This window comes from Colletotrichum abscissum, assembly GCF_030869225.1.
Source record: "Colletotrichum abscissum strain IMI 504890 chromosome Unknown Scaffold_4.1, whole genome shotgun sequence".
Classification (NCBI taxonomy): domain Eukaryota; kingdom Fungi; phylum Ascomycota; class Sordariomycetes; order Glomerellales; family Glomerellaceae; genus Colletotrichum; species Colletotrichum abscissum.
The window spans coordinates 1342934-1365960 of NW_026850320.1; the positions used below are offsets into that span (position 1 = coordinate 1342934).

A 23027-nucleotide genomic window follows, 5' to 3' on the forward strand; every position below is an offset into this window, starting at 1 on the left:
TCCGAACTCAACTACATTGGCGGTGTCAGCGCCTTTTTAAGATAATGAGACACATTTGATACTAGTGATAACACCGTAAATGCTCCCACAGGTCGTAGTTAAGGCAGCTACCATCCACAGCACCCTGGTTTACGATACCCATCTTTCGACGATGGTGAAATCGCAGGACATGGGTCAAGTCACGCAGGTAATGTTATGTTTGATGAATAATAAATACTTTGCGACTTTGGGCTTTACCCAGTTCTTCTTGGCTCTTTTGCCATTGGCCAACATAACTTGAATTAGGAACACTAAGAGCGATCTGCAATGTCATACCATAACATTTTACAGCAGTCCTTTACTATCTCGGTGAGCTGATCGAGCAAGTTCGAATTCCATCTTCCTTATGGTTCAAGACTCGACGACATATGTCTTCTGATAAGGTCTTCAAGCCAAAGAAGTGGGGAGGTTATTGCATATCAGAGCATGGCCGTACTAGGAGTTGGAACTTCTTCATGGACGCTGGCGAGCACGCTGACGAGGCTTGGTCCTAGTGCGTCATCACACCGCTCGAGGCGTGATAACTGTATACATGCTTAGTGCTTAGAGGCAGTCTGACATTCTTTGGAAGGGCAGCTCGCCAGAGTCTGATCCGCCCTAATCCAAAGTGTAAGATCTGATATAGTGTATCTAGGTCTGAATTTCGATTTCCGAGACATGAATGCTTCATGAAAACCGATCTTTGATATTCTTTCAGAACGACTCGGAAACGGAAGATCAGTCTTTTACACTGGTTCAACTGTTAATGTACTGGTTGGAAGCGGGCCTGATACTAGTTGTATCTGGCTGAGTTTTGTCTGCCTAGCGTCAGGTGAAGCTCTTTTAGCCTTCAATGTATTTCACCAATGACAGAATATGACTGTATTAATCTCTGTTGTGAAAGAATACAGCAGCCTTTTTGGGGCTAACATCCTGTGCACTGCTGCCGTTTGCTACGGCGGTAGTAAATTATCTGTTCATTCGGCTGGTTCAGGACTCAAGACGAAGCCTCATGCCGGCTTGGCATCGATGGGAGACCGGTCAGTACAGTACATATGCACCTATGTTGAGATACAGCTCTCCCACGGAACAACTGGTGAGACTGGAAAAGTCTGATTGTGTTCATCGAGATTGACACGACTAAGAGACACTTCCAGCCCCAAGGGAGTCCATTCGAAATTTACCAACATGCACTTAATGCCTCTTTTCTTCACTTGATTCAAGAAAGACGACACTCTCTCATATACATAGTCATCTGATCACTTCTGGGCCGTCCGCTTACTTATCTACGAATGTCTCGTGACTAGTTGGTTGAGCTAGTGAATTAGATCGTCAACAACATTCGGACTGATACAGAACATATCTATCGACATTGGGGCAAGGAATCTGTGAATTTATGAGCAAATGGCGCAATCGGTGAATTGGTACTGATTCAAGGCACCTCAACATCGTGGTTCCACTGCTAAGCTCGCACGAATCATCTTCATTGTCCAGGTAAATGAGAACCTGTTCCACGTGCAGAAAAGACGCAGTCGTGAGGAGTCTCGGGACTTAATGACTCGAAACCCGCCTGGAAACCCGCCTCCGAACCCGCCTCCAGGACGCTCGATTCACCGCCTGGTCTGATACTGAGGACCTGGATGCTTCCCGCCGGCGGGAGAGGTCCATAGAGTGGATTCGGCATGACGGGAGTGCATCACTGGGGAAAAGCCCGGTCAATTGCAGTGGTGATTGAACAAATCAAGGTCATGTCGGAAAAGGGACGAACTTGAACGCCATGGGTATGAAGATAATGCTATCCTGCCTTCTTGTCACATCATCTGTCAGATTGCGGATATGACCGATAGGGTTACGCAAGTGTCAAATCTTCATTTCCTACAGCTTTCAATGCCGTTGCTACGCTATCGGCGTGGGAGGGCTGCGGCATGGCGGCACAGTGCCAAGACTGGTTTCGCTTGGCTCTCCTTTCACGATTATCATGCAACGCTATGTCTTTCATTTGATCAATCAATTGCGTTGGATGAAAGTTCACTTTCTTGTCGGTAGCAAGCGTATCTTGATTCCTCGGCTGAAGCCTGTCTTCATAAGTCAATTGATTATTATTCCGTCTGGGCTAGCTTTCATTTTACCAGAAACAGCGAGCATTTCCCAAGACCAAACATTGTGCAACCCCGGATTGGCTAAGGTTAATGACTTGCCTGAGCTAGTAAACTCTCACAATCGCAACGCCAGGTAAGGCAAGCCAAGCCTAGAGGTAGGCGCAAGCTGAGTGCTAAATTGCTCAGGATCGGAAAACCCAGACCAGTGCACGAGAGATAACGGCTTCTACAGCTGGGGGCAGCCCTTGCCTCAAAGTTTAAGTGCAAAATAGGCATGCGGCAGCACGTCTTTGCCATGGGTTTGGAGCACGCTAAGCAACCGTTGTCACACCGGTGTGCAGCATGTGGCCACGCCATGGTAGAGGTCCCGGCCGAAAAAGTCCGGAGTACGCGGAAGGCCGACCAACGGTATCCGTCTGTTGCATCACACCTTACGATGATGAGCTAAAGCTTGGTTCCAAAACCCCTTGATTACTCCAGGTAATCTGCAGCACTTGGCGTGGCTTGAGGCGGGCGCTTGACTCAGGGAACACCTCGTAAGAGAAGCGCGGCTGTGGCGTTAGCGTAACTGGGCCAATTCACGCCGACCCGAGCTCCTCGTTCTCGTGGTTCCGCAAGGTCGCACCATCGCACATGACCTTTGGGAAGCTCAACTTTGAGGAGGAAGATATAACTTGTCGTATTTGCGGGTGTGGCTGCGGATAGCTCAATCAATATCCCGCCTCCAGGTTACGTCAATATCCTGATTCTTTATCGCTTCTTCTTCAGAGTCCGGGCCCGCGTTTGCGACTATCGCGTGGGGACTTTGACGTGATTCAACTCAATTGCTCCACAACGAACCCCATGTGAGGGCATCACCGCGCGCGGACTTGAATCGCACGCGCTCTACACGTGGTTAGCCACATGGAGCCGAAATGTGATAGCGGGCGGGGTGTTTGTCAACTCGTGCGGGTGCATGAAGCAAAGGCAGGGCCGCTTGCGCCAGAGTGGATAGGTCGATAGAGTGCTGCTTGCAGCAAACCGCCAAAAACCACCACGATATTTGAGTTTCTTTATATTGATCAAGCAATATGATCTGCCCACCCGTTTCTCAGTGACCCAGAGAGATGGCCGGAAAGGTTGCACGGGCTCACCAGACGGCATGTCAACTTGAAACCCCGACCCAGCGGACATCGGACGAACCAATGGACCTCGTTGCCGGCACCAGGGTTCATGATTCAGACTTAGATTCACCCCGCCCACCATCGTGGTCGCTCATGCCGAATTGAGCTGCGAGGCTCATAGCGTTTTGCCTTGTTCGGAGACTATTGTAACCCCAACTCAAGAATACTCGCGTGGGTCGAATCAATATCAGACGCTTTGCATGCATGTGTAGTATTTCTGGGCTCTCTGCCAAGATGCAGATGACAGACTCGCAGGGCTCGCGTACATGAGAACCTAGTCGGAAATAGACATTGACCAACGGTTTGCGGATATCCAAGGGCATTCGAATCTTGGATCCGGGCTGTCAAGTCCGTCCGAGGCACGATGATTCAACATACTTATCTCAAGGCCAAGCTCTCCTCTGGTTCGACTCCCGTCTCATGCGTGCTTGCTGGAGTCGCCGAAAGCCGCATTTAGGAACGATGCCCCGAGTCTCCCGAGGCGCATATTCGGGCTGGATAACACTCTTCAGATAAACAAGAACTCGATAGGTCCCCGTATTCTGGTTTTTCCACGTTTCATATAACCATGAAGAACCACGTGCGGTGGTTTCTTGCGCTGCTACCTTGGGTAGCAGGTACCGTTCTCGGCCAAGACAGCACGAATGCAGCAACTTCTCCGTTGGAGCTCATGTCTCAGATCCCTCAATGCGCCGTAAGTGTCGATACCTTCAGCCTCCATTTAACTTCATCTCATCCTATGGCAGGTCTCTTGTGTTACGACAGCGTTTTTCAGTTCAGGCTGCGGACTAGACAACATCGCCTCATGTGTTTGCACCAACGTCACCCTCCTAGATGGACTATCTGGATGCGTGCAAACATCGTGTAGCTGGCAAGATCAGCTGTGTGAGTTCTCAGCTTGACGTACCTAGCCTAGCTTTTACTAATGAATTTTAGCATTATCTTATATGACGGATGACCTCTGCCGTCCTTACCCTCATCCATCTCGAGACACCGAAATCAAGCTGGTCGTGGCGGTGTTGGCCGTGATAACCTTTCCGATTGTGATATTGAGATTGGTTTCGAGATGGATTATAGCAAGCCGCCTAGAGCTCGATGATTGGATGACGATAGTCACTGCCGTAAGTTGATTGATGTCTCAACTATACTTCACCTAGTCCTCAGCGACTGATATCTATCATAGGCTATACTAGCTACCACCCTTGGTTGCGTAGTTGCGAGTGAGTATTCCACGCCGTCGTCTATATTGCTTTTGGTACAACTCAGTTGCTGACTTTTCAAAGCCGCCGATCTTGGCTTCGGGCTTCATTACTGGAACGTGAACCCGGAAAATGCCCAGAAGATTCTTCAAGTAAGTTGAACATGCCGCGCAACTACGAAGCTCAATGTCACTAATGGACTGATCATAGCTCTACTACGCTGTTCAAATGCTTTACGTCGTCGTCCTCATCCTAGCAAAGCTGTCCATCGTTGCCCTTTTCGCCCGCGTGTTCCCCGATCGCAAGTTCCAAATCATCAACAAACTGGTATTTGTATTCCTCGTCGGCCATGGACTGGTCTTTCTCTTTGTCATCATGTTCGAATGTGCCCCCATCGCTGGAATCTGGGACCGAACTATCGAGCGCAAATGCGTCAACGTCAACGCCGTTGCTATGGCCAGCGCAATTCTCAGCATCGTTGAGGATATCGTCATTTTCGCTATGCCCATCCAGCAGCTCAGCAGGCTCCAATTGGGTTTCAAAAAGAAGATTGCGGTTGGCTTCATGTTGAGTCTTGGATCATTGTGAGTCCTAGCGCTGCATTGGAACTTCGAGTCTTTCGGCTAACTCAGATCTCTTTCAGCGCATGCATCACTTCCATTGTGCGATTGCGCTGGCTCGTACTGTTTGCGGAGTCTTATGACACCACATGTAAGTTCAGGCGCTAGACTACATCCCAAGCAGAAGACTGACATAGCCAGGGGATAACGTCGATGTGGTGACATGGAGTATGGCCGAGATCTCGTGCGCCTTGATGTGCGGTAGTCTTCCTGCATTACGACCTCTCCTCAAGAAGATCCCGGGACTTCTCACGACTATCCGAGGCACACGCCCGACGGTTGAAGTCAAGGAAACTTTGAACAGAGCAAGAAGCCGGCTCTCATTCGGAGACAAGAAGCCTGTTGCTCCAGCTCCCGTCATCGCATCACGGCCCCGAACGGTACCATCCCCCGAGCCCTCGCCTTCAGAGGACTCATTCATGATCAAGGTTCACATTTCGGAGCATCTCGATCCGAGGATGAAGCCACTGCCACCAGCGCCATTACAGCCGCTAAGTTATCAGCCTCCGTGGAGAGATAGCGCCACATTGCAGGCTCCTAGAACGCCGATGACCCCGATGAGCATTAGGAGTTTCCGAAGAGAGGCAAATGCAGAGTACGAGTTAGACTTGAGAGGGGTCGTTAATACGAAGACCTGGATGTAGAACGCGTGCATGACTTAGAGATACCCATTTGATACATAAGGTTAGAGGTTGATACCCCAGATTTGATATAGAAGTTACTCGAATGCAATAGAACGTCAATTTTGTTAGATGTACCTACCTTAATTGCCTTGATTGCTAACAGCTGTGAGACTGAAACGCTGAATTTAGCTGGGGTCTATGACGATCATACTTATTATGGAACGTCAGAGAAGATTTGAGATAAAAAAGGGACTTCATCTCTGTTGCGCCAACTTGGCGGAGAATTATCCGTGAGGTTCATTTTGCGGCGGAATTCAGAATGTTAATGGAGGATTGATTTTGGGCATCGTGGCTCAGGTGTTGAGTTGGATGACAATGTTTGCTGTTGTGTCTGATATGAGAAGTCGGAGCCTATTCGAATCAAAATGATTGAATACGTTCATTCGATTCTCATAGTCCAAGCACAGAAGCAGCCTGCAGTGAGTTGAAATAAGAAAGGTTCAATTGATGAGATCTTGATGAACAGGGATTCAACTCTTGGGAGAGTGAGTGCCGCTCAGCCAATCAAACCGGATCAATTCTCGGATCAAATACGATAAATCATCCGAGACCCCGAAAGCGAGGCCGTGGACCCACGTGCGGGGAGGTTGCCGAACAGCTTTGGAGCTGGCCAAGTCGACATTCTGCAATTCTTCAAGCTCTTTGAGGCGCTGGATTATGTGTCGACTAATCCAATGCTGACTCCCAGCTACCCCAAACTGATGCCAAGCGACGTCATATGCGGAATGCGCTCGTAGGAATGGACGAGGCCGTCCCGCTCGAGCTGCTGTCCGATACCTTACCTAGCCGCTACCCAGCCTAACCGAATCCACGCTCGACGAGCGCCGCCCCACGATCGCGAACCATGAACGAGGGCCAGAACGAGACCGGCCCGACAGCATCAGTATGCACGGCGTCGGACAAGCACACGAGCGGCAGTGGTTGCTGCTGCGGGACGTGTCGTAAGAATAAGAGAAGATCTCATAAGAAGTCTCGCAATGGGTGCCACAATTGTAAAAGGAGAAAAGTCAAGGCGCGTGTCTCCATACCTTCTCGTGACGCTGAATCGCTGTCTACCCACGCATACCGCGCAATTGGACTTTGAATAGTAATCAATGCTGACTGTAATGGACCTGACAGTGTGATGAGATCAAGCCTGAATGCGGCAACTGTCTGAGATTCTCGATGCACTGCGACTTCGCTCCTCCGCCCACGAACCTCGTCACCCAATCTCCTACCGACCTCCCGCCACCGGCACCGCGAAAACGGGGCCGTCCTCGGAAGGACTGGGACGCCGTCCGGAAATTACCGACACCGACTGCCTCCGAATCCGATGCTACCAAGACACCGCGTACACCGGCCCCTACAACGTCCGCCGAGCCCTCCTTCTCCTCCATCGCCCCCGCGGTGTTAAACCGGGACGATCTCGAACTCCTGCATCACTACATGTGCCATACAGCAATTACCCTTGGTGAAGCACGTGTATGGCGAGAATATGTGCCCCGGCTGGGCTTCCAACATCAATACGTCTTCCACATGATTCTGGCGATATCAGCACAGCATCTCGCTAGACTCCGGCCAGCAGAGGCCCTGCGGTACGAGACCCTCGCAGAGCGGCACTCCACAAGTGCCCTACCGGCGATCACGAACCTTATACCGAATATCAATATAGACAACTGTCAAGCGCTATACCATACCACGGTGCTCGTCTGCCTCTACACGTTTGCGAAGAAGCCAAGCCCAGGGCATCTCCTAGTCCTCGCAGCGGACGGCGAGGTTCCTTGGTGGGGCTTACTCCGAGGAGTCCGTATAGTCGTCCAGAAGATGGGTATACAAGCCATCATCGCGGGCTGGGATGACGGAAACATATCTTTCGAACATACCTGGACTCACTGTCCGCCGCTACCCGACCCCGTGCACAAGATGGTTTCATGGGAACAACGGTTCGAAGAGCTCGCCGATCTGGTGGCCACCACGCCTGAGCCCGAGCGCCAAATGTACACGATCTCACTTGAATTGCTCAAGGACTGCTTCAAGCAAACATTTGGCACCGAAGCGGAGCCGGAGGCGCACGTCCAGGGCCGATTTGAAGTCGTTATGCGATGGCTGTATAGCATGAGCGACGACTTTGTAATTCGCATCCAGCAAAAGGAAGCGCTATCCCTGATATTGCTAGGGCACTTTAATGTCCTGGTTCAAACCCTCGAACATTTCTGGTTCATGCAAGGCTGGTCGGAGCATCTCATGAAAGGGCTGTTCGTTACTCTGCCATCTCAGTACGCCCAATGGCTTCAATGGCCAGCCGAACAGGTCAAGAAGCCGGGGTCCGTCGACCACGGTGTGCTTTCAGTTCAAAAGATGATTGATTGAAGCTTCGCCTTCTTGACGTATCGCAAAAAAGCTTCTCAACGTCTTGGCGCTCGCTGCCGACCAAGGGCGGTGGCCTAGTAGGTCATAGCGAGCGAGCCATCATCATCAGCCTCTCGGCGACCTTCCGACAACATCACTCCACGGACTTGAGAGCGCCAGGGCCGATCAGCATCGACCCCATCGAAGGAAGAGCAGGTGACCAGACGAATGCGTTGAGGACAGGGTGGAGGTTGGGATCTCTGCACCACTTCTGGTCCATATTGCGGCGTCTTCTTTCGGCGACACAGATTCGCGCCGGAATCGCGCAACCATTCACAGTTTGTTGGTTCAAGAGATTACGCCTGCATGATCTTGCGCGTCCTACGTCAGCCTGCATCCGATCCTGTAATTGCTCGTCTCGTCAAGGTAAGTTGGCCACTTTTCGTGAAGGCTTTTGTGACTGACAAGTAACGGCTCCAGCGCGAATTACAAGCAAGACTGCGCCGCGGCCTGAAGACTAGGGTTTGAAGGATCCGGGATGCCAATCTCGTCGTTGGCAAACCTGGTTGTTGGTACCGCGGTCATGGGTAAACTGCTTCAAGCGTGCTCACACCGCTTCAAAGTCTCCATCGGAATCAGGGGCAGCGTCGCAGGTTGCTGCGCCTCTTCCAATGGCGAGGCGTCTTGTCCTACCTCGACCCAGCGACTCGGAATCGATGGGTATGGGACCAGCGGAGCACAGATCCAGGGACACGGAGCAAATCGGCCTTTGGTGGATCGGATCCAAGCAAGGGTGTGGCAATCATCCTACTGGGCATCCATGTCGAAACAATCGAAACGAGTGGTTGGTTTATGTAATTTATGTGGCAGAGAGATGGAGGGCAGGGCAGATGTTTTTACCCGTCGTTGGGAACACCACCCCGCGTCGAAGCATCCGGAGCAGCAAAATGGCGACGGCCGGAACAGCAGAGATCCAGTCCGCTTGGCCACTAGTAGTAGGCCTGCACAGAAGCGCGCTTCACACGGCCGTTTCCGCCAGGGGAACACAGTTTCTGACCGCTACTCTGCCGAAACCCCGGGTTTGGGGACTCTCTCACATCTCCAGAATCAGTGCAACTGCTCCTGCTTCTTTGCGACTTTGCGACTTTGCGATCACCCCTTCGTGATGGCCAAGTCGTCAACCCTGATCCAAGATCGCCCGCATGAACCCCTTGTCACGAGACCGTAGGCTCGGAACAGGAATCCATCGGCTGTTCCACATAGAGAGGGTTCGTCCATTGAAAACTCCCGTAAAAAACCTTAAATCAGGCGGTGAAGAAGTCTATCATCCTTCTCTTGAAGCTTGCCGATGCAACGCTGGCCTTTCCACGTACTAGAATATCCGTAGAAGCATTCCAGACTCCTGGTCCCTGGATGAGTCTAGCGCTATTGAGCTAATTCTCCGAGGGCACGTCCATAGGATCACCAGTTAAACGACCCTGGACGGTGATCTAGGGCTCATTGTGGCTCGATTTGAAGTAATGGCACTAGTTTCAGAGTTTCCAAATTCGTGGTAGAAAAGATCGAAATCCTTTTGCGTGTTGTTCGGGTACATGTAGTCGTGGGTTTCTTTGATGCAAGCGCGGACGGTTGGCTCCCAGACCTCCCCTTCGACGCCAAGCGAGTGCGCAAGTTGCCAGAGCAAATCAATACTCGTTCTTTTACGACCAATCACAAAGAGACTATTCAGAAACAATATTGAACAGTCTTTGCATATGAAAAACGCTGAGTTGAACATCGTTGCTGGGTTCAATCTTCCCACGTAGTGAGATCCGATGCCAAAATCCCATCCCAGACCACCCGTGAAGCCATGTCGAACTACCACAACCCACCCAAATCGCCTCAAAACGATTGGAAATCAATCCATGGATTCAAGAGACATGTTTGCTTCATTTTGGACCCCTTTCACATTCTCAATTGCGACCAACGGCACTTGTTGGCGGTGGCGGACGGGGCCGGGATGCCCTGATCGCAATTGCGATCGAAGATTGCTTCTTAGTCGTAAGCCGCCCCGTTGAGCCATGGATCGACTCCCTCTTCCTCTCTCATTCTGAATTCACCTTCAAGAGTGTTCTCAAGTTGTTCACGACTCTTTGTTGTCTTTTCCCATCATCTAGGATCCGGTATTTGCGCGTTCGTGTGTAGTTCCGGGTTGATGGCTGCTCTCTATGTCTATCTGACTTGAACCGAATGGTGCTCAACAACACGCCAAAGAGGTGAGTTATCCCCAATCGGGTGTAAGCCGAACTATATCCTTGGCCCTGGAACTACGCTATAATCATGGAGAGTTGAACTAACTTTGGCGATTCGGTCGAGGGTAGATCTACAAGATCGCAGGGTCATTTTACTCGGCAGCAACAGCCTTCATATTCACTCGGCTCGGTTGTCAGCAGCGACCCAAAGTACATTGGACCAAGCAACAGACTCACAGAAGCGTGGGTTCGGGAACAGCAAGCCACATTTCCGGCAAACCTCATCAAGCTCTCCGAGCAAGGATTCAAAACCGAGGCCAAGGTCACTGAACATCGTGTTCAGCGCATTTACCAGATAGGAGAAGAGGTCACAGAGAACCTCGCAGCGTTTCAGGAGCCAAGAAAACCACACTTTTGGCCGTCTAGCAATCATGGGCGAGAACAGCAAGCGAGTCCGGCAGCGAAGCCGTGAGTCTGTCACTCACGGCAAGTCCAGCCAGGTCTTGGAGGTCAAGCGACCCAAACTTAGCACCAATGTCCCTGTCGATGTCATCCAACAACCTACTCCCCAGTCACCAATGGGCTGGTCCAGCATGAAGGACTTCCTCATGACGGAGCTCAGGAGGGAGATGGGTTTACCCCTGCACCGTCACCAATCCAAGGACAACGTTGATGAGAAGAGCGTCAACTTGGCCTGCCCTCTTTTCATCAAAAACCCGGCAGCATTCACTCATGTCCGAAACTCCTGTACTGATGGAAACATCAAGGGTGGGATCGGTAAATTGATGTGAGTTTACGACCCCTGTCCAAGTCATGCAGGTATGGCGTTCTGACTTACCCAACCCAGCGAGCACATCAAGCGAGTTCATCTGAGAAGTGACAAGCAGTGCCATCACTGTGGAGCCCGATTCGGCTCAAAGCCAGCGGAGTCCAAGTCATCACACTCGCGCAGCTGCACCAAGGTGTGGTCGCTTCACGAGCCCCCATTGCTCTCCGAGGACCAACAACGGGTTCTGGAGAACATTTCGGTGCGGGCAAGTGGGCAATCGCTCGACTACAAGTATCGCCACAAGCTTCTGATGAAGCTCTACCCCGGCCAGGAAGACTGGGCGAAGAAAGTGGAGATTTGTAAGTTGACTCAAGCGCACTTACAAGTAGTTGACATGACAAGCTAACTGAACGGCACAGACCACGACGCCTATTCTCCCTGTCTTTTGCCTACGCAGCTCATGTTTGATGCGATGGAAAAGGCAGTGGATAGATGGGAAAGGGGGTACGCCACGCACTACGACTCTGACGGAAGCGATGCGGACTCGGAGAGATCTCGCGAGTACCGGAGGCTTTCCGGATCCAGCCCGAGTGCATCATCAACAGATGCCTCGAGCGCATACCCTTCTGCGAGCTCCGGTGGATACAGCCGGACCATTGGAAATGGCCACGGATACAGCTCGCATACTTATCACAACTCTGGCTACCAAGACCAGAACTGGGGCATGGACAACATGTCTCTTGCCACAGACTCTACACAACACGTTACCACATCTGGCGTCACCTCCTCATCACACGACTCTCGGAAAACCCGATCGAATAGTCGACCCGCCGAGGCTAACTACGCGGGCATGCAACTTCCAGCAGACTACCAAACTTACTCTCACTCCGGCACGGTGGACGACTTTGACAGCCTCGACGCCTCAGGCTTTGAAGTCTTTGAGCCCGTCTTTGACGTCGTATCAACTGTGCCATCCGACTACCACTCTTACACCATGGACACTGACCAGGTCCTCCCCTTTGACTACCCTACTCAAGGTCACTACTCAAAAGACACAATTAATCCCAAGGATATACACAACACTTTGATCGGAATGGGATCGGCGACGATGCCGAGGTATGTCATGGATAATGAGGAGGAATCTGGTATTATACTACAAGATACTCAAGAATATTTGGGGTTTGCAGGTCAAGCCAGGAGGTCTCATAGATAGGCGGGGCTTGGACTACACTTACGACGCTTACGACGGAATGATGCATAATGTCACGGGGCTGACTGGGTTGGGCGCAAGGGCTAAATGGGGCCGTATTTTACTTTGTATGAGCGGCAAACTAGTATCTTGCTATAGCAATCTCTACATCTTTAATTTTCAACTCCTGTTCGAGTTCTACGCCTTCGCTCGTCTTTCACGTGACTGTTCTGACGCTTGTCTAAGCTTCATCTGAGGATAGATATATGTGTTTTGAGTCCTGAGTCCGTCACCTGAAATCAGAGGTGCCAAGCCAGAAGCATGAATGATGAGATGAGGAAAGGTATTTTGATATCCAGTTCAAGTTTCCCAGCTCCTGATCCTGGATTAGCCGTCGTCGAGGTAGTCGAAGTCGGCGAAGACCCCCCGGTCGTGCCGCTAGGAGAGTTGCCAGTGCTTCCGCCACTTTTAGCAGCCTCAACGATCGGTGCCTTGGCATCCTTGATGAGCAGATTCGAGACTGCAGCCAGAACGCTTAACCCTTCACCAATACCCGTAGTGTGATCAGCCGTCATAGGGTCGACAAATCTGCCACTGGTCCAATAGAAGCCGCAGCGATTGTTGATCTCCGAATTCCCGGGCTCACACTGCTTGATCGCAGCTTCAGCGGAAGTTTTCAAGACCGGAAGCCATGTGTCTGCCAAGAAAGGGGCGAGTTGAGTGGCCGAGGAGAGCCACCGGTGCACAAATCCTTTGTAGAAAAGGGCGTCAGTGGGACAGCGACCCTCAGCTGGTTCGCAAGCCGATTCGAAAATGACACCGTCAGGGAAAAAGTCTTTCAACAGAGTGTCAGAGAGTCCCGCGGCACGGTCACGCCAGATTTCGGAGCCGTTTGTCTACACCGATATTAGTCATATTCTCTGAGCCTCGAGACTTATGCTCGGATAGGAAGACCTGCGTTGTTATACATGAACGCTGCGCCCTGAATGAGCATGGCTGGTGTGTAAGACCATTGAGCTTTGCCGATTTGGGTGCAGTTGTTCTCTGCCAGTGCCCCGTCGTAGACCTTCCAGTTACTAGTGTCAACGAAACCGACTCCAGTGAGCCAGTCCCATCTCTTATCAGAGTAGTCAGAGTAAGTTGTGTTGCCAGTGAACCGAGCAAGCCGGGCTCCAAGGTTGAAGAAACACGCGTTGGATGCCGCTATGTAAGGTTAGCTTTGACTACACTTAGTCTTATCAACAGAAGCACCGTAACTTACTATGCTTCCATTCATATCCATTATTGGACAATGGAATCTGCCAGCGAAGGCCACCATTGCAGGTCTCATCATAGCGATCAGGCGATGCTTGAGTCGTCCACACATTCTTCGCAAGGTCGATCCATCTCGCTTTCCCATCCACCTCGGGGAACCCATACTCGGCAGCCATAAGAGCAGCCGTACCCCAGAAACATTGATCCTCATTTCCAAGACTAGCTGTCTGATTAGGGGGCATATAATCGTTTTCGGGTCCAACCTGGAACTGTAGTGCCTTGCTGACTGTAGCCGCGTAGCCGTCGTCTCCTGTCAAATGCCAGTAGTCGAGATAGGTGGCGAAGAAGCTGCCACTCAAGTACCACCAGTATTTGTTAACATCCTCAGACGACCACGGAAGTATACCCGGAGTCTGTCCAGGCTTGTCGCCTTGATAGAACGTCATAAGGTCCTTAGCAAGAGATCGTGATGATTCTTTGATGCGGTCTGCGCTGCTGATATCAAGTTCCGCGACGACATTGGGGAGGTTGCCCAGTAGCAGGAGAGCCCCTGAGAGGGTTGAAACGAGTGGAGATGGCATGATGCAATTGTGAATAGAGAGTGTTGATATGGCGAGCTCAAATTGGCACTTCCACGCAGTGATCGAGGCCAGGTGAATGATTAACGAGTGTCGATAAGTGAGTCAGAAAAGCGCGTTCAAGGTCACAGAGAACAACGTCAAACTCTCTGTGGGCTACTTGGGTATTTGACGTTTCCCCGCCTCGTACGACGTAGTCCGGCTTATAAAGACAACGACGTCAGTGAGGACATCTCTCGACGAAAAGAATCGAAGTTGTGTACATGAAAGGGAGAAAGCGGATTTCGAAATATTCTTGCGGAGTTCCATACATCGCTTACATTCGAGTCGGGGGTTGTTTACCCCTGCTGTGCCGTATCGGCTAGCCGCCTTCGATCGAATTCCTCTTGGCATCACCAGCACTAGGCCTATTACGTCAAGAAGTAAGCTGTTGCCTTGCTCGTATTTACTCTGGCGATTACTGATGACCATAGCAACTCCGACTCAAATACAGTCTCTGCCCAGAAGTTGAAGTTGCCGTAACTCCGATGCTATGCTAGATGCCGTTCGCTAACCTCATGTCTGCTTCTATCATCAATTATTCAGTTGGCTCTTTGCCTTCAACTCGCGACTCTGCATCCTCAGATGCCTTCTCTTCCCCTATCACGTCAGCTGGAAGCCTCTGGGGTTGGTCGCTAGCGGCTTTGGTCTTCGTTCCCACGGCCCCTTTGGCCTTCTTAATTTCCTTTGCGCCAGCTTTCTCATTGGCTCCTTCACTGTCGGACTCCGAAGCCAGTGCCTTAAGCGCCTTCATCTTGAGGGCTTTCTTCTTCCTCGCCTTCCGCTCGCTTGCCGCTTTCTTCCGTCGCTGAGCTTCATCCATCGCGGCTTTCTCTTCTACAACCCATGCAGCAATGCTCCTGACGGCCTGTTCCGGTGCATTTCGATGGTTGAGCAAGAATCCCTGCAATTGTGCCGGGGTGAATATGTCGTCTGGGACTTGAGAACTGAATCCTTCTGCCAATTTGTCGAATTCTGAGGTTTGCTTCTTCAGAGCCTCGTCGTCTTTGTCCGCTAAGAGAGTCTCGGTTGACAGGTGCGGTCGATACATGCGCTCAAACATGCCCTTGGCGCTTCCCTTTGAAATGTTCCCTAGAAATATCATTCTATCGATACGACCTGGTCTTACGAGCGCTCTATCAAGTTTGTGAGCCACATTGGACGTCATCAAGACGATGCGGCCTTCTTGGGACGCAACTCCATCCAAGACGTTCAAAAGACCTGATAAAGTACAACGACATCGCCCGAAAGACCTTGCGCTACTAGCGCTGCTGTCACTGTCTTCCGATGAGGAATCATCCGGCTCGAACTTCTTGCGATGCTGAATTCCAATCGCGTCAATGTCCTCCAGCAAGACGATGCATTTCGGCGGCAGCGCGGTGAATAGGTTCTCCAAGTCGTTATCATCTCTGATGCTAGGAATATGGAGTAGATAGAGCTCAAGGTTGAAGTAGCTTGCTAGGGCAAGAGAAAGAGACGTCTTGCCTGTACCGGGTGGGCCGTAGAAGAGATAGCCTCTCCGGTACGGTATCCCTCTTTCCGTGTAAAACTTCCTGGTTTTTTGGTTGAGATACGTTTCGATGTCATTGACAAGCTCTGTCTTCGTCTTCTCGTCAAAGTGTACGGTCTCTAGTGGCCGTATCGGTCGAAGGATAGTGGTGTCCCAACTCTCTTGATTATACTGATTTTTTGTTGCTCTCACCGTGATAAAAGCTTCACGCTGCTTGTCCGCAAAGAGCCGACAGTTGTTGAGGAAGTCTTTGACGGGCTGGACAGCGCGCCCCAAGCGCATCACGACGAGCGGCTCATCGCCCTCCGGGGCGGCAGAGTATTCATCCGGAACACCGGTGTACGCAGAGCCGACGCGTACGTTAGACACTCTTCGGACCATGAAGAACCCTCCCTCAAAGATAAACCAGGTTGTACCAAAGGTTGGCAAATATTGCACTGGTACCCTCTTTTCGTGATGGAGGTCGTCTCGCTCGATAGGCTTCCGATAATACCACGCCTCATTCTGGATCACCTCAGTTCGGGCTGTTAGGACACGAGTGCCTTGCCGGGTGAGAACGTGCGCTCCTAGCCAGTTGAGAACCTCTCTGTTGAGTTTGTCGTTACTCCCTATCGAGATGGAAGCCGTGAAGAAGCGGGTAATCCACCAGTAGATCTGAGTTCCCAGCTTTTGAATGCCCGTCAAAGCCCTTGGCAATTCTCCTCCCAAGGTTATTAGGAGGATGATTGTGGTGATGTCGAGTTTAAGCCAAGTTGTAAAGAATTTGAATCCTGGTGCAGTACGTTCCAAAAAGTCGTTGAGTCCTTGGTATAACTTTTGAGACGTTGCATCAGTGGCGCCAGTAGCGCTGGTAAGAAGCGAGGCTTTGGTAAGCCTAAAGAGTTCACTCATGATCGCTTTCACAACGTAATTGAGCTGTAAAAGTCTGGTGAAGAAAACAAACTGAGGGCCAGCCTTGACTTTAAGAGTCTTTTGCGATGTTTCGCGAGGCAAGGTACTTTATGAAGCTGCGTGAAGCTTCAGGCAGAAACGAGGCTGCCTGGATCGTCTCACCGATGTCCGCTTACCCTGGAACTCAACTGAAATCGGTATGCGGCGCTAGCCCAATGGATCCAAGAATCAGCGTGACGCATGACGGGATGTGGCATAGTCCAATTCGCTGAATCTAGATCGAAGGCTGACGCCGCTTGTTGGAGCCAATCGTTGGATGGAAGCGCCTTAATCTGTGACACAGTGAGACAGTCAGGCTTTGCTGCGGCTTTCCTCACAAGATCGTGCATATGCACTCATGGTTGTGTTCATATCGAAACACACCGTTCCCAACAGATTGGTAAAATGAAGCACTCTCATCGTTGAGAACAATATTAAACCAGGTTTTTTCTGTCAAATAAGTTGTGACATTGGCGATAAATTTACGTGAATGAACTGAGTTGATTTCGTCTTTGAGAGGACCTATGAAACGAAGCCCTCTTGACAAGTTGACAAAGTCGGTAATAACTTTGAACTTTCACTTGCTTACTCTCTCACGCGAGTAGGACTTCTAGCTGTTTCTTGGTTAAGATGCGACGACTTACTTTGACGTGGTCCCTCGTCAAACATTGCCGTCTCTTTTAGATTTAGTCATGGATATTATTAACCGTCTCATGACTTTCAGACTTGCGGCCTCACTCTTGAATCTGAGGCATATGAATGAGTCAGTGCCTGTGCTTCTTCGCTCATTGTGAACAACTCCGTTGTTGTTCTACATTCGTGAGCCATGTTTGAGTCCAGATGTGCTTCAGGTCATCTGCATCATGTCTCATAAGCCTCGAGCATTAGTTTGGCACTCACGGTGCTCAGTAGGTGTTGGTAGGTTCCTTAAATAGGTAGTACAGATGCTTGAGGTCTCCGTGAAGGCTTTTATATGTGGTCAGGAAACTTGGTTTCGCGGCTTAGACGTTAAGCCAATGAAGGCCGTGTGTGTGCCAGACTAAAACTAAAGCAAGATCTACGGCGACTTGACGTCTCCGCCCGCCCGCCTTTCTGCTAAGCAGGAAATGGAACAGTCTCACTCCGCCTTGCGGAGTAAGTTTATTGGTCATTGTCTACGAGAATCCTCTCCCGAATGACCACTTCGTTGGGTAATATCTAACCATTTTGAGGATGGCCTGCATCACACTCAGCCCTATTTCTTCCCAAATGGCCTCGTCAGCACCAATGCCACTTAATCGCAGTAGGGCGGACCGAATGCGGACGCTTCGAAGATGTCAGCCTTCAATGGACCTGCTCAGCTATGCGTTCTTGTTACAGCCGCATGAACCGTTTGGGATCAAGACCGCATGAAGGCGGCAAAACCCAGCCAGCCCTCTTTAACACGAGAGGCGGACGATGCTGACCACTTCTGGACCTTGCTCATGACTTTAAAAACAATCCTCACTATTCACAAGTAAACCAGCAGTGACAATATCCACGGCGAATTATTTCTTTGTCTTGATGACGACCGATGATGCGCGCAGGTTGTTTCCGACGTATCAGCAGCCTAATGGCATTTGCTGCCTCGCTGAGTACTCTCCCCCTCATGAAAATGTTCCGATGGGCCGATTATACGGCCCCTATCAGAAATAATGCTCCCAAAGTCCCAGATTTTGCGAGAGCGGGTAGCGCAACGTGAGCTAGCTGGGTAAGTTCGTGAAGAGCCATTATGTACAGGCGACCTAGGTAGCAGGTAGCGGCGATGTCAGCTTTCGGGGAGTGGTGGATTGAACAGCTTTTGCCCAACGTCACCCCAACAGAGACTGACCCAGGTCATTGATCGTCGAGCAACCCCTCCACCAATACCCTGCTTCCGAAGACCCTCTCGTTTTACACGTGGGCTGAGGGTCAAACATTCCAAACAAAGCATGCAAAATGACACAAGGGTCGCCTACTACGACGCTGTTGTCAGAAATCGGTGCAGAAATCAACTTGGCAAGGGAATCATCGGAAGTGACCCCAGTCAAGGACACCTGAAGAGAAAAGTCGCCGGCATAGTCGTCCGGGAACAGTATCCTTGAGGTCCCCTCTTGACGTGCGCACGCACCTCTTGACAAGACCCCTATCAATCTGAATTCGGCCCATTACTGGACAATGCGACCTCGTTGGGGAGTGCCGCTGAAGAATGCTCCGCATTGAGTGCGACGCAATGAAGCTCATGAGTCGCCCGACCCGCACGCAACTCCGTAGCTCTCGCGAGAGATGTGGCAGTTGCCGTACGTTAGTGGGCTCTTTCCAGGGTTTCCCGAGTTCCGGATTGGGTTTCCAGGGAGCTAGAGGCGTGCTAAAGGCGCGTCTTTCAGGGATATCACCGGGGCCGTAAAGTTGCCGTTTTACAAAGGTGAGGGGAAAGGATGGATTGCGGTGAGGCGAGGGGCAGACGCGAGTTGAGCGCCGGCTCCCATGATCAGATATCACTCATATTTAATAGCATGGCAGCGTCTTCCTTCTGCCAGTCAATGATTCAAGCTTTTGACTTTTCTGGAATTCCCCTGCCGAGCTCACCATCCTCGCTTAACTCTTCAACACAACCCACACACTACCAACCATGTCTACCACCAAGCCCACTTTCGTCCTCGCACCTGGTGCCTGGCACAAGGAGACCTGCTACTCGCCTGCTCAGCAACTCCTCGAGTCTCGCGGCTACCCCGTTGAGGCCGTTGAGTACCCCTCTGTCGGCGCTGAGCCCCCTACCAAGGGCCTCACAGACGATGCCAATGCCGTCAGAGCTGTCCTCCAGAGACTCGCTGACGAGGGCAAGGAGATCGTTCTCGTTGTGCACTCCTACGGTGGTCTTGTCGGAGCCAATGCCGTCGAGGGTCTTGGCTACAAGCAGCGCATCAAAGAGGGTAAGAAGGGTGGTGTCATTACTTTCGTCTACCTTACCGCCTTCGTTGTGCCCAAGGGCAAGTGCATCAGAGAGATGCTTGGCGGCCAGTTCCTCCCGTGGATGAAGTTTGAGGTAAGATGAAGCTGAACGATTTCGCCATTCCGATATTCACACTGTCACAGGGCAACTACGTCTACGCCCAGACCCCCGAGGAGATTTTCTACCACGATGTTGAGCCTGAGACTCGCGCCAAGGCTATCGAGCAGCTGCAGCACCAGTCTGCCCAGGTCTTCGACGATGTTGTGACCTACGAGCCGTGGCACGAGATTGACTCCATGTTCTTTTTCTGCGACGAGGACAAGGCAATCCCCCTCGCCGTCCAGCAGGGTATGGCCACTCTTCTCGGCCCTACGGCCATCACCTACTCTTCTAAGGCCTCCCACTCCCCCTTCCTGTCCCAGCCGAACGACGTCGCTGAGGGGTTGGAGCTTGCTGCCAAGGTTGGACAGGAGAGGGTCAGAGCTTAGAGTTCAATAGATTTCACCATTCATGTAGAGAGCTCGGCGCATTAGATATCCTGTAAAATTTACGATTCATGACCACATCCTCCATTGTTACCGGTGACACTGGTGACCATGAAGGATCTTCTGACTCAGTGTGAATGTCAAGTATGAGCCGAAAGAATGATCACATAAAACTCATAGCGCCGCAATCTCAGTGTTGAGTCTCTCGTAGTTTGTGTTGTATAGTAGAACCGTTCGACCCGGGACGGCTCATAATGCAAGCTCAGATAACCAGACTGGAGTTCCCCATCTTAATTTTAAATCCCATGTAACTTCGAACGCGGATGAGGGACACTCCTCGGCGAATACAGCAGGCCAGGGAGGCCGCCTTGACTCATGTCGGGCTCTGGTGACCAGGTGTTTATAGTTTGGTGTCAGTCAAACCGCTGGCACTCGCTTCGGGCCGTCCCAAGCAGCAGGGTCCCACTTCTGCCCATATCGTCATGTAAGACATGAGAAGCTTAGATGAACACCCACGTTTCCTGCGTCCGAGCGTGCTGCAATGGTACCTTGCCTCGCGAGAATCGGCGGGATCACTGTGTAGGAGCCAGACTAGGAGCTGAGTAACAACCCCCTGTGTCTCATGGGTTCTGCCTATTTTTTTTTGGGGATGGCTATCCGGAGGAGTTCCTGAGCCAGCCTTAAGTGCGCTATACAAGCATGGATGCACAAGAATGGTTTCCAATTTATCCAACTTGTACGAATTCCACCTCATGAGTAAAAGGACATATGCGTAGTGAAGAGTATTGTGTACTGAGCCCCTTCGTAGTAGCCGTTTGTGGCTGTTGCCGCCACCTGTAAGCCTGTGCACTTAATCCAGTTCCACGAATGACGTGAGATTCCTCTCCAAGAAGGCGGGGAATAGGCAGGCCAGGCTGATTTTGACGAGGGTTGCATCCCAAGTTTCATCCTCCACAGGACTTCGTACAAATTACGGAAGGGAGCCACAACCCGCTGCTTTTCTTCAAATCTTTCCAGTGACAACCGAATATGAGCTCTCACCAGGGCCCGAAAGAGGCCGGCCTCTACAACCCTCTCAAGACCAACCAAGTTCGGCTTCTGCGGCTGAATCCAGACCCCGACTCAGATGAAGTGGGAAATTTAGAAGTAGTGGAACTGCGCGAGGCTCCTCCATATTACGCCCTCAGTCACAGCTGGACGAGCCAGCACAGCTACCGGGACGTCCTCATAAACAGCCAAGTCGTCACGCTCGGAGCTGATCTCGCCGCCTGCGTTCACAGGCTCTCGCAATTGGCAGGAAGCAACTCCGAGCTCGACCCTCCCGTTCGTCACATCTGGATCGACAGCATCTGCATCGATCAGTCAAATCTCGATGAGCGCGCGGCTCAAGTCTCCCTCATGGGTCAGCTGTACCGCAGCGCCATCAGAACACTTATCTGGCTCGGTCCCGACTCCAGCGACTGCTACGGCGCGTGGGAGCTGCTGGACAGCATACACCACATCTTCAGGCAACAGAATCCCAGAGCCACGGAGCCGAATGACATACCCACCCGCATGTACCGACCCTCTGCACACGAAGCCTCCGGCCTGCCGCCATGGGAAGACTTTCGGTGGTCGCATCTTAAGAACCTCGTAAGGAGGCGGTGGTTTTCTAGGATCTGGGTCGTTCAGGAGGTCGCCCTGTCGACGCAGGATCCAATCTTCCTCCACGGGGAGCAGTATTTCCCCTGGAGTCACTTTGGCTGGGCGGCGGCTTGGCTGCGCAAAAATGGCTACATGCGACTGTCTCAAGTGCCCGAACAGCTGCGTAATATCGACACCATGGCTAATCTCCAGCGAGCGCAGACGCTGTGGCCCCTTGATGCGCTCGTCTCAATCACGCAGGTCAAGTTCAACGCCACCGACCAGAGGGACAAGATCTATGGACTCATGGGTCTTGCTTGCGAATGTCAGGATCTGGCTACTATGCCTCTCGAGCTGAGACCAGACTATCAGATTGACGTGACGGATGTATACCTGAGGGTTGGGCGATACATGCTGCAACAGAGCCGCTCGCTTGCGTTCTTGACCCGAGCACGTTGTGTCGATGGCAGTATCACCAGAAGACAGCGGGAGGAGAGTCTAGATATACCCTCGTGGTGCCCGGACTGGAGCGATTTCAAGAATCCCAACGAGGGCATCGCTACAAGTCTCTCGTGGGTTCATGCCGGAGACAAGTCTAGGCCAGCCAGACTCGGCTTTCTCGAACAATTCTCTGCAGCGTCTGGGCTTGAACTTGAGATCCGTCATGAAGGCGATCCGCGAGTACTCTCACTCGTGGGTATCAGGGTGACCACAGTCGAGGTCGCTTTGCCGTTTGGTGTGAATCCTTCTCGCAAGGTTGAACCCGAGCAGCCTTTTACAGAGCAGATGACGCGCATCTTGTCAGAGGCGCTGAAGACACTCAATCGGGAGACCATATCTGCCTGGATGAGACAGTTTGTTAGCGCAACTACAGTCGAGCAGCATTCCTTTGTCGGCCGGGACTGGGAACAGTCTGTCGCGGACGGCGCAGCCTATGTCCATCATCTTCTGCTAAATGACATATCACTTTCGTCCTTGTGCGTAGAGCAGAGCGGGGATCCGAATGCTCTTTCCGTACTCCAGGACTTATCATCCGGTGGAGCTGCAGACTACTACAAGAGCCTGGTTCACAACTATGGTTTCGATAGGGCCTTCTTGGTTACGGCAGACGGGAGAATGGGCATTGGTCCATCAAATATTCGGCAGGGAGATGCTGTTGTCGTGCTTGCAGGCGGCGATGTGCCGTACTGTGTGCGTAAGGAGGGAGACTGCTGGCTTTTGGTGGGTGAGTCGTGTGTGCAGGGTTTGATGAAGGGGGAGGCCGTAAACGCAGTAAATCACGGGTTGTTGATGAAGGACAGAATGCGTTTTAGGTAGTTCAACGGACAGATAACGTACTTCGTGAGCGAGCGTCGCATT

At 51.5% G+C, this 23027-nt stretch overlaps 7 protein-coding genes across 7 annotated transcripts; 5 read left to right on the forward strand and 2 right to left on the reverse strand.

Moving 5' to 3' along the window:
* Nucleotides 1-3848: 3848 nt before the first annotated feature.
* On the forward strand, nucleotides 3849-5743 carry CABS01_02384 (uncharacterized protein; the record flags this gene model as incomplete). Its single annotated transcript, XM_060535762.1, has 8 exons — nucleotides 3849-3974; nucleotides 4027-4165; nucleotides 4217-4401; nucleotides 4464-4500; nucleotides 4564-4631; nucleotides 4690-5063; nucleotides 5123-5190; nucleotides 5241-5743. The coding sequence occupies 8 exons, from the start codon at nucleotides 3849-3851 to the stop codon at nucleotides 5741-5743; spliced, it is 1500 nt and encodes a 499-aa protein (XP_060396067.1).
* An 883-nt stretch (nucleotides 5744-6626) lies between these two features.
* On the forward strand, nucleotides 6627-8131 carry CABS01_02385 (C6 zinc finger protein; the record flags this gene model as incomplete). Its single annotated transcript, XM_060535763.1, has 2 exons — nucleotides 6627-6665; nucleotides 6902-8131. 2 exons carry the CDS (start codon nucleotides 6627-6629, stop codon nucleotides 8129-8131), a joined length of 1269 nt encoding a protein of 422 aa, XP_060396068.1.
* Nucleotides 8132-10772: 2641 nt separating this feature from the next.
* On the forward strand, nucleotides 10773-12323 carry CABS01_02386 (uncharacterized protein; the record flags this gene model as incomplete). Its single annotated transcript, XM_060535764.1, has 3 exons — nucleotides 10773-11128; nucleotides 11189-11469; nucleotides 11530-12323. 3 exons carry the CDS (start codon nucleotides 10773-10775, stop codon nucleotides 12321-12323), a joined length of 1431 nt encoding a protein of 476 aa, XP_060396069.1.
* A 275-nt stretch (nucleotides 12324-12598) lies between these two features.
* CABS01_02387 (glycoside hydrolase family 76) lies at nucleotides 12599-14134 on the reverse strand (the record flags this gene model as incomplete). The annotated part of the gene is made up of 3 exons (XM_060535765.1): nucleotides 12599-13134; nucleotides 13254-13502; nucleotides 13561-14134. 3 exons carry the CDS (start codon nucleotides 14132-14134, stop codon nucleotides 12599-12601), a joined length of 1359 nt encoding a protein of 452 aa, XP_060396070.1.
* A 574-nt stretch (nucleotides 14135-14708) lies between these two features.
* On the reverse strand, nucleotides 14709-16571 carry CABS01_02388 (uncharacterized protein; the record flags this gene model as incomplete). The annotated part of the gene is made up of 1 exon (XM_060535766.1): nucleotides 14709-16571. The coding sequence occupies one exon, from the start codon at nucleotides 16569-16571 to the stop codon at nucleotides 14709-14711; it is 1863 nt and encodes a 620-aa protein (XP_060396071.1).
* Nucleotides 16572-19239: 2668 nt separating this feature from the next.
* Nucleotides 19240-20048, forward strand: CABS01_02389 (uncharacterized protein; the record flags this gene model as incomplete). The annotated part of the gene is made up of 2 exons (XM_060535767.1): nucleotides 19240-19653; nucleotides 19704-20048. The coding sequence occupies 2 exons, from the start codon at nucleotides 19240-19242 to the stop codon at nucleotides 20046-20048; spliced, it is 759 nt and encodes a 252-aa protein (XP_060396072.1).
* Nucleotides 20049-21074: 1026 nt separating this feature from the next.
* Nucleotides 21075-22985, forward strand: CABS01_02390 (uncharacterized protein; the record flags this gene model as incomplete). The annotated part of the gene is made up of 1 exon (XM_060535768.1): nucleotides 21075-22985. One exon carries the CDS (start codon nucleotides 21075-21077, stop codon nucleotides 22983-22985), a length of 1911 nt encoding a protein of 636 aa, XP_060396073.1.
* Nucleotides 22986-23027: the final 42 nt, after the last annotated feature.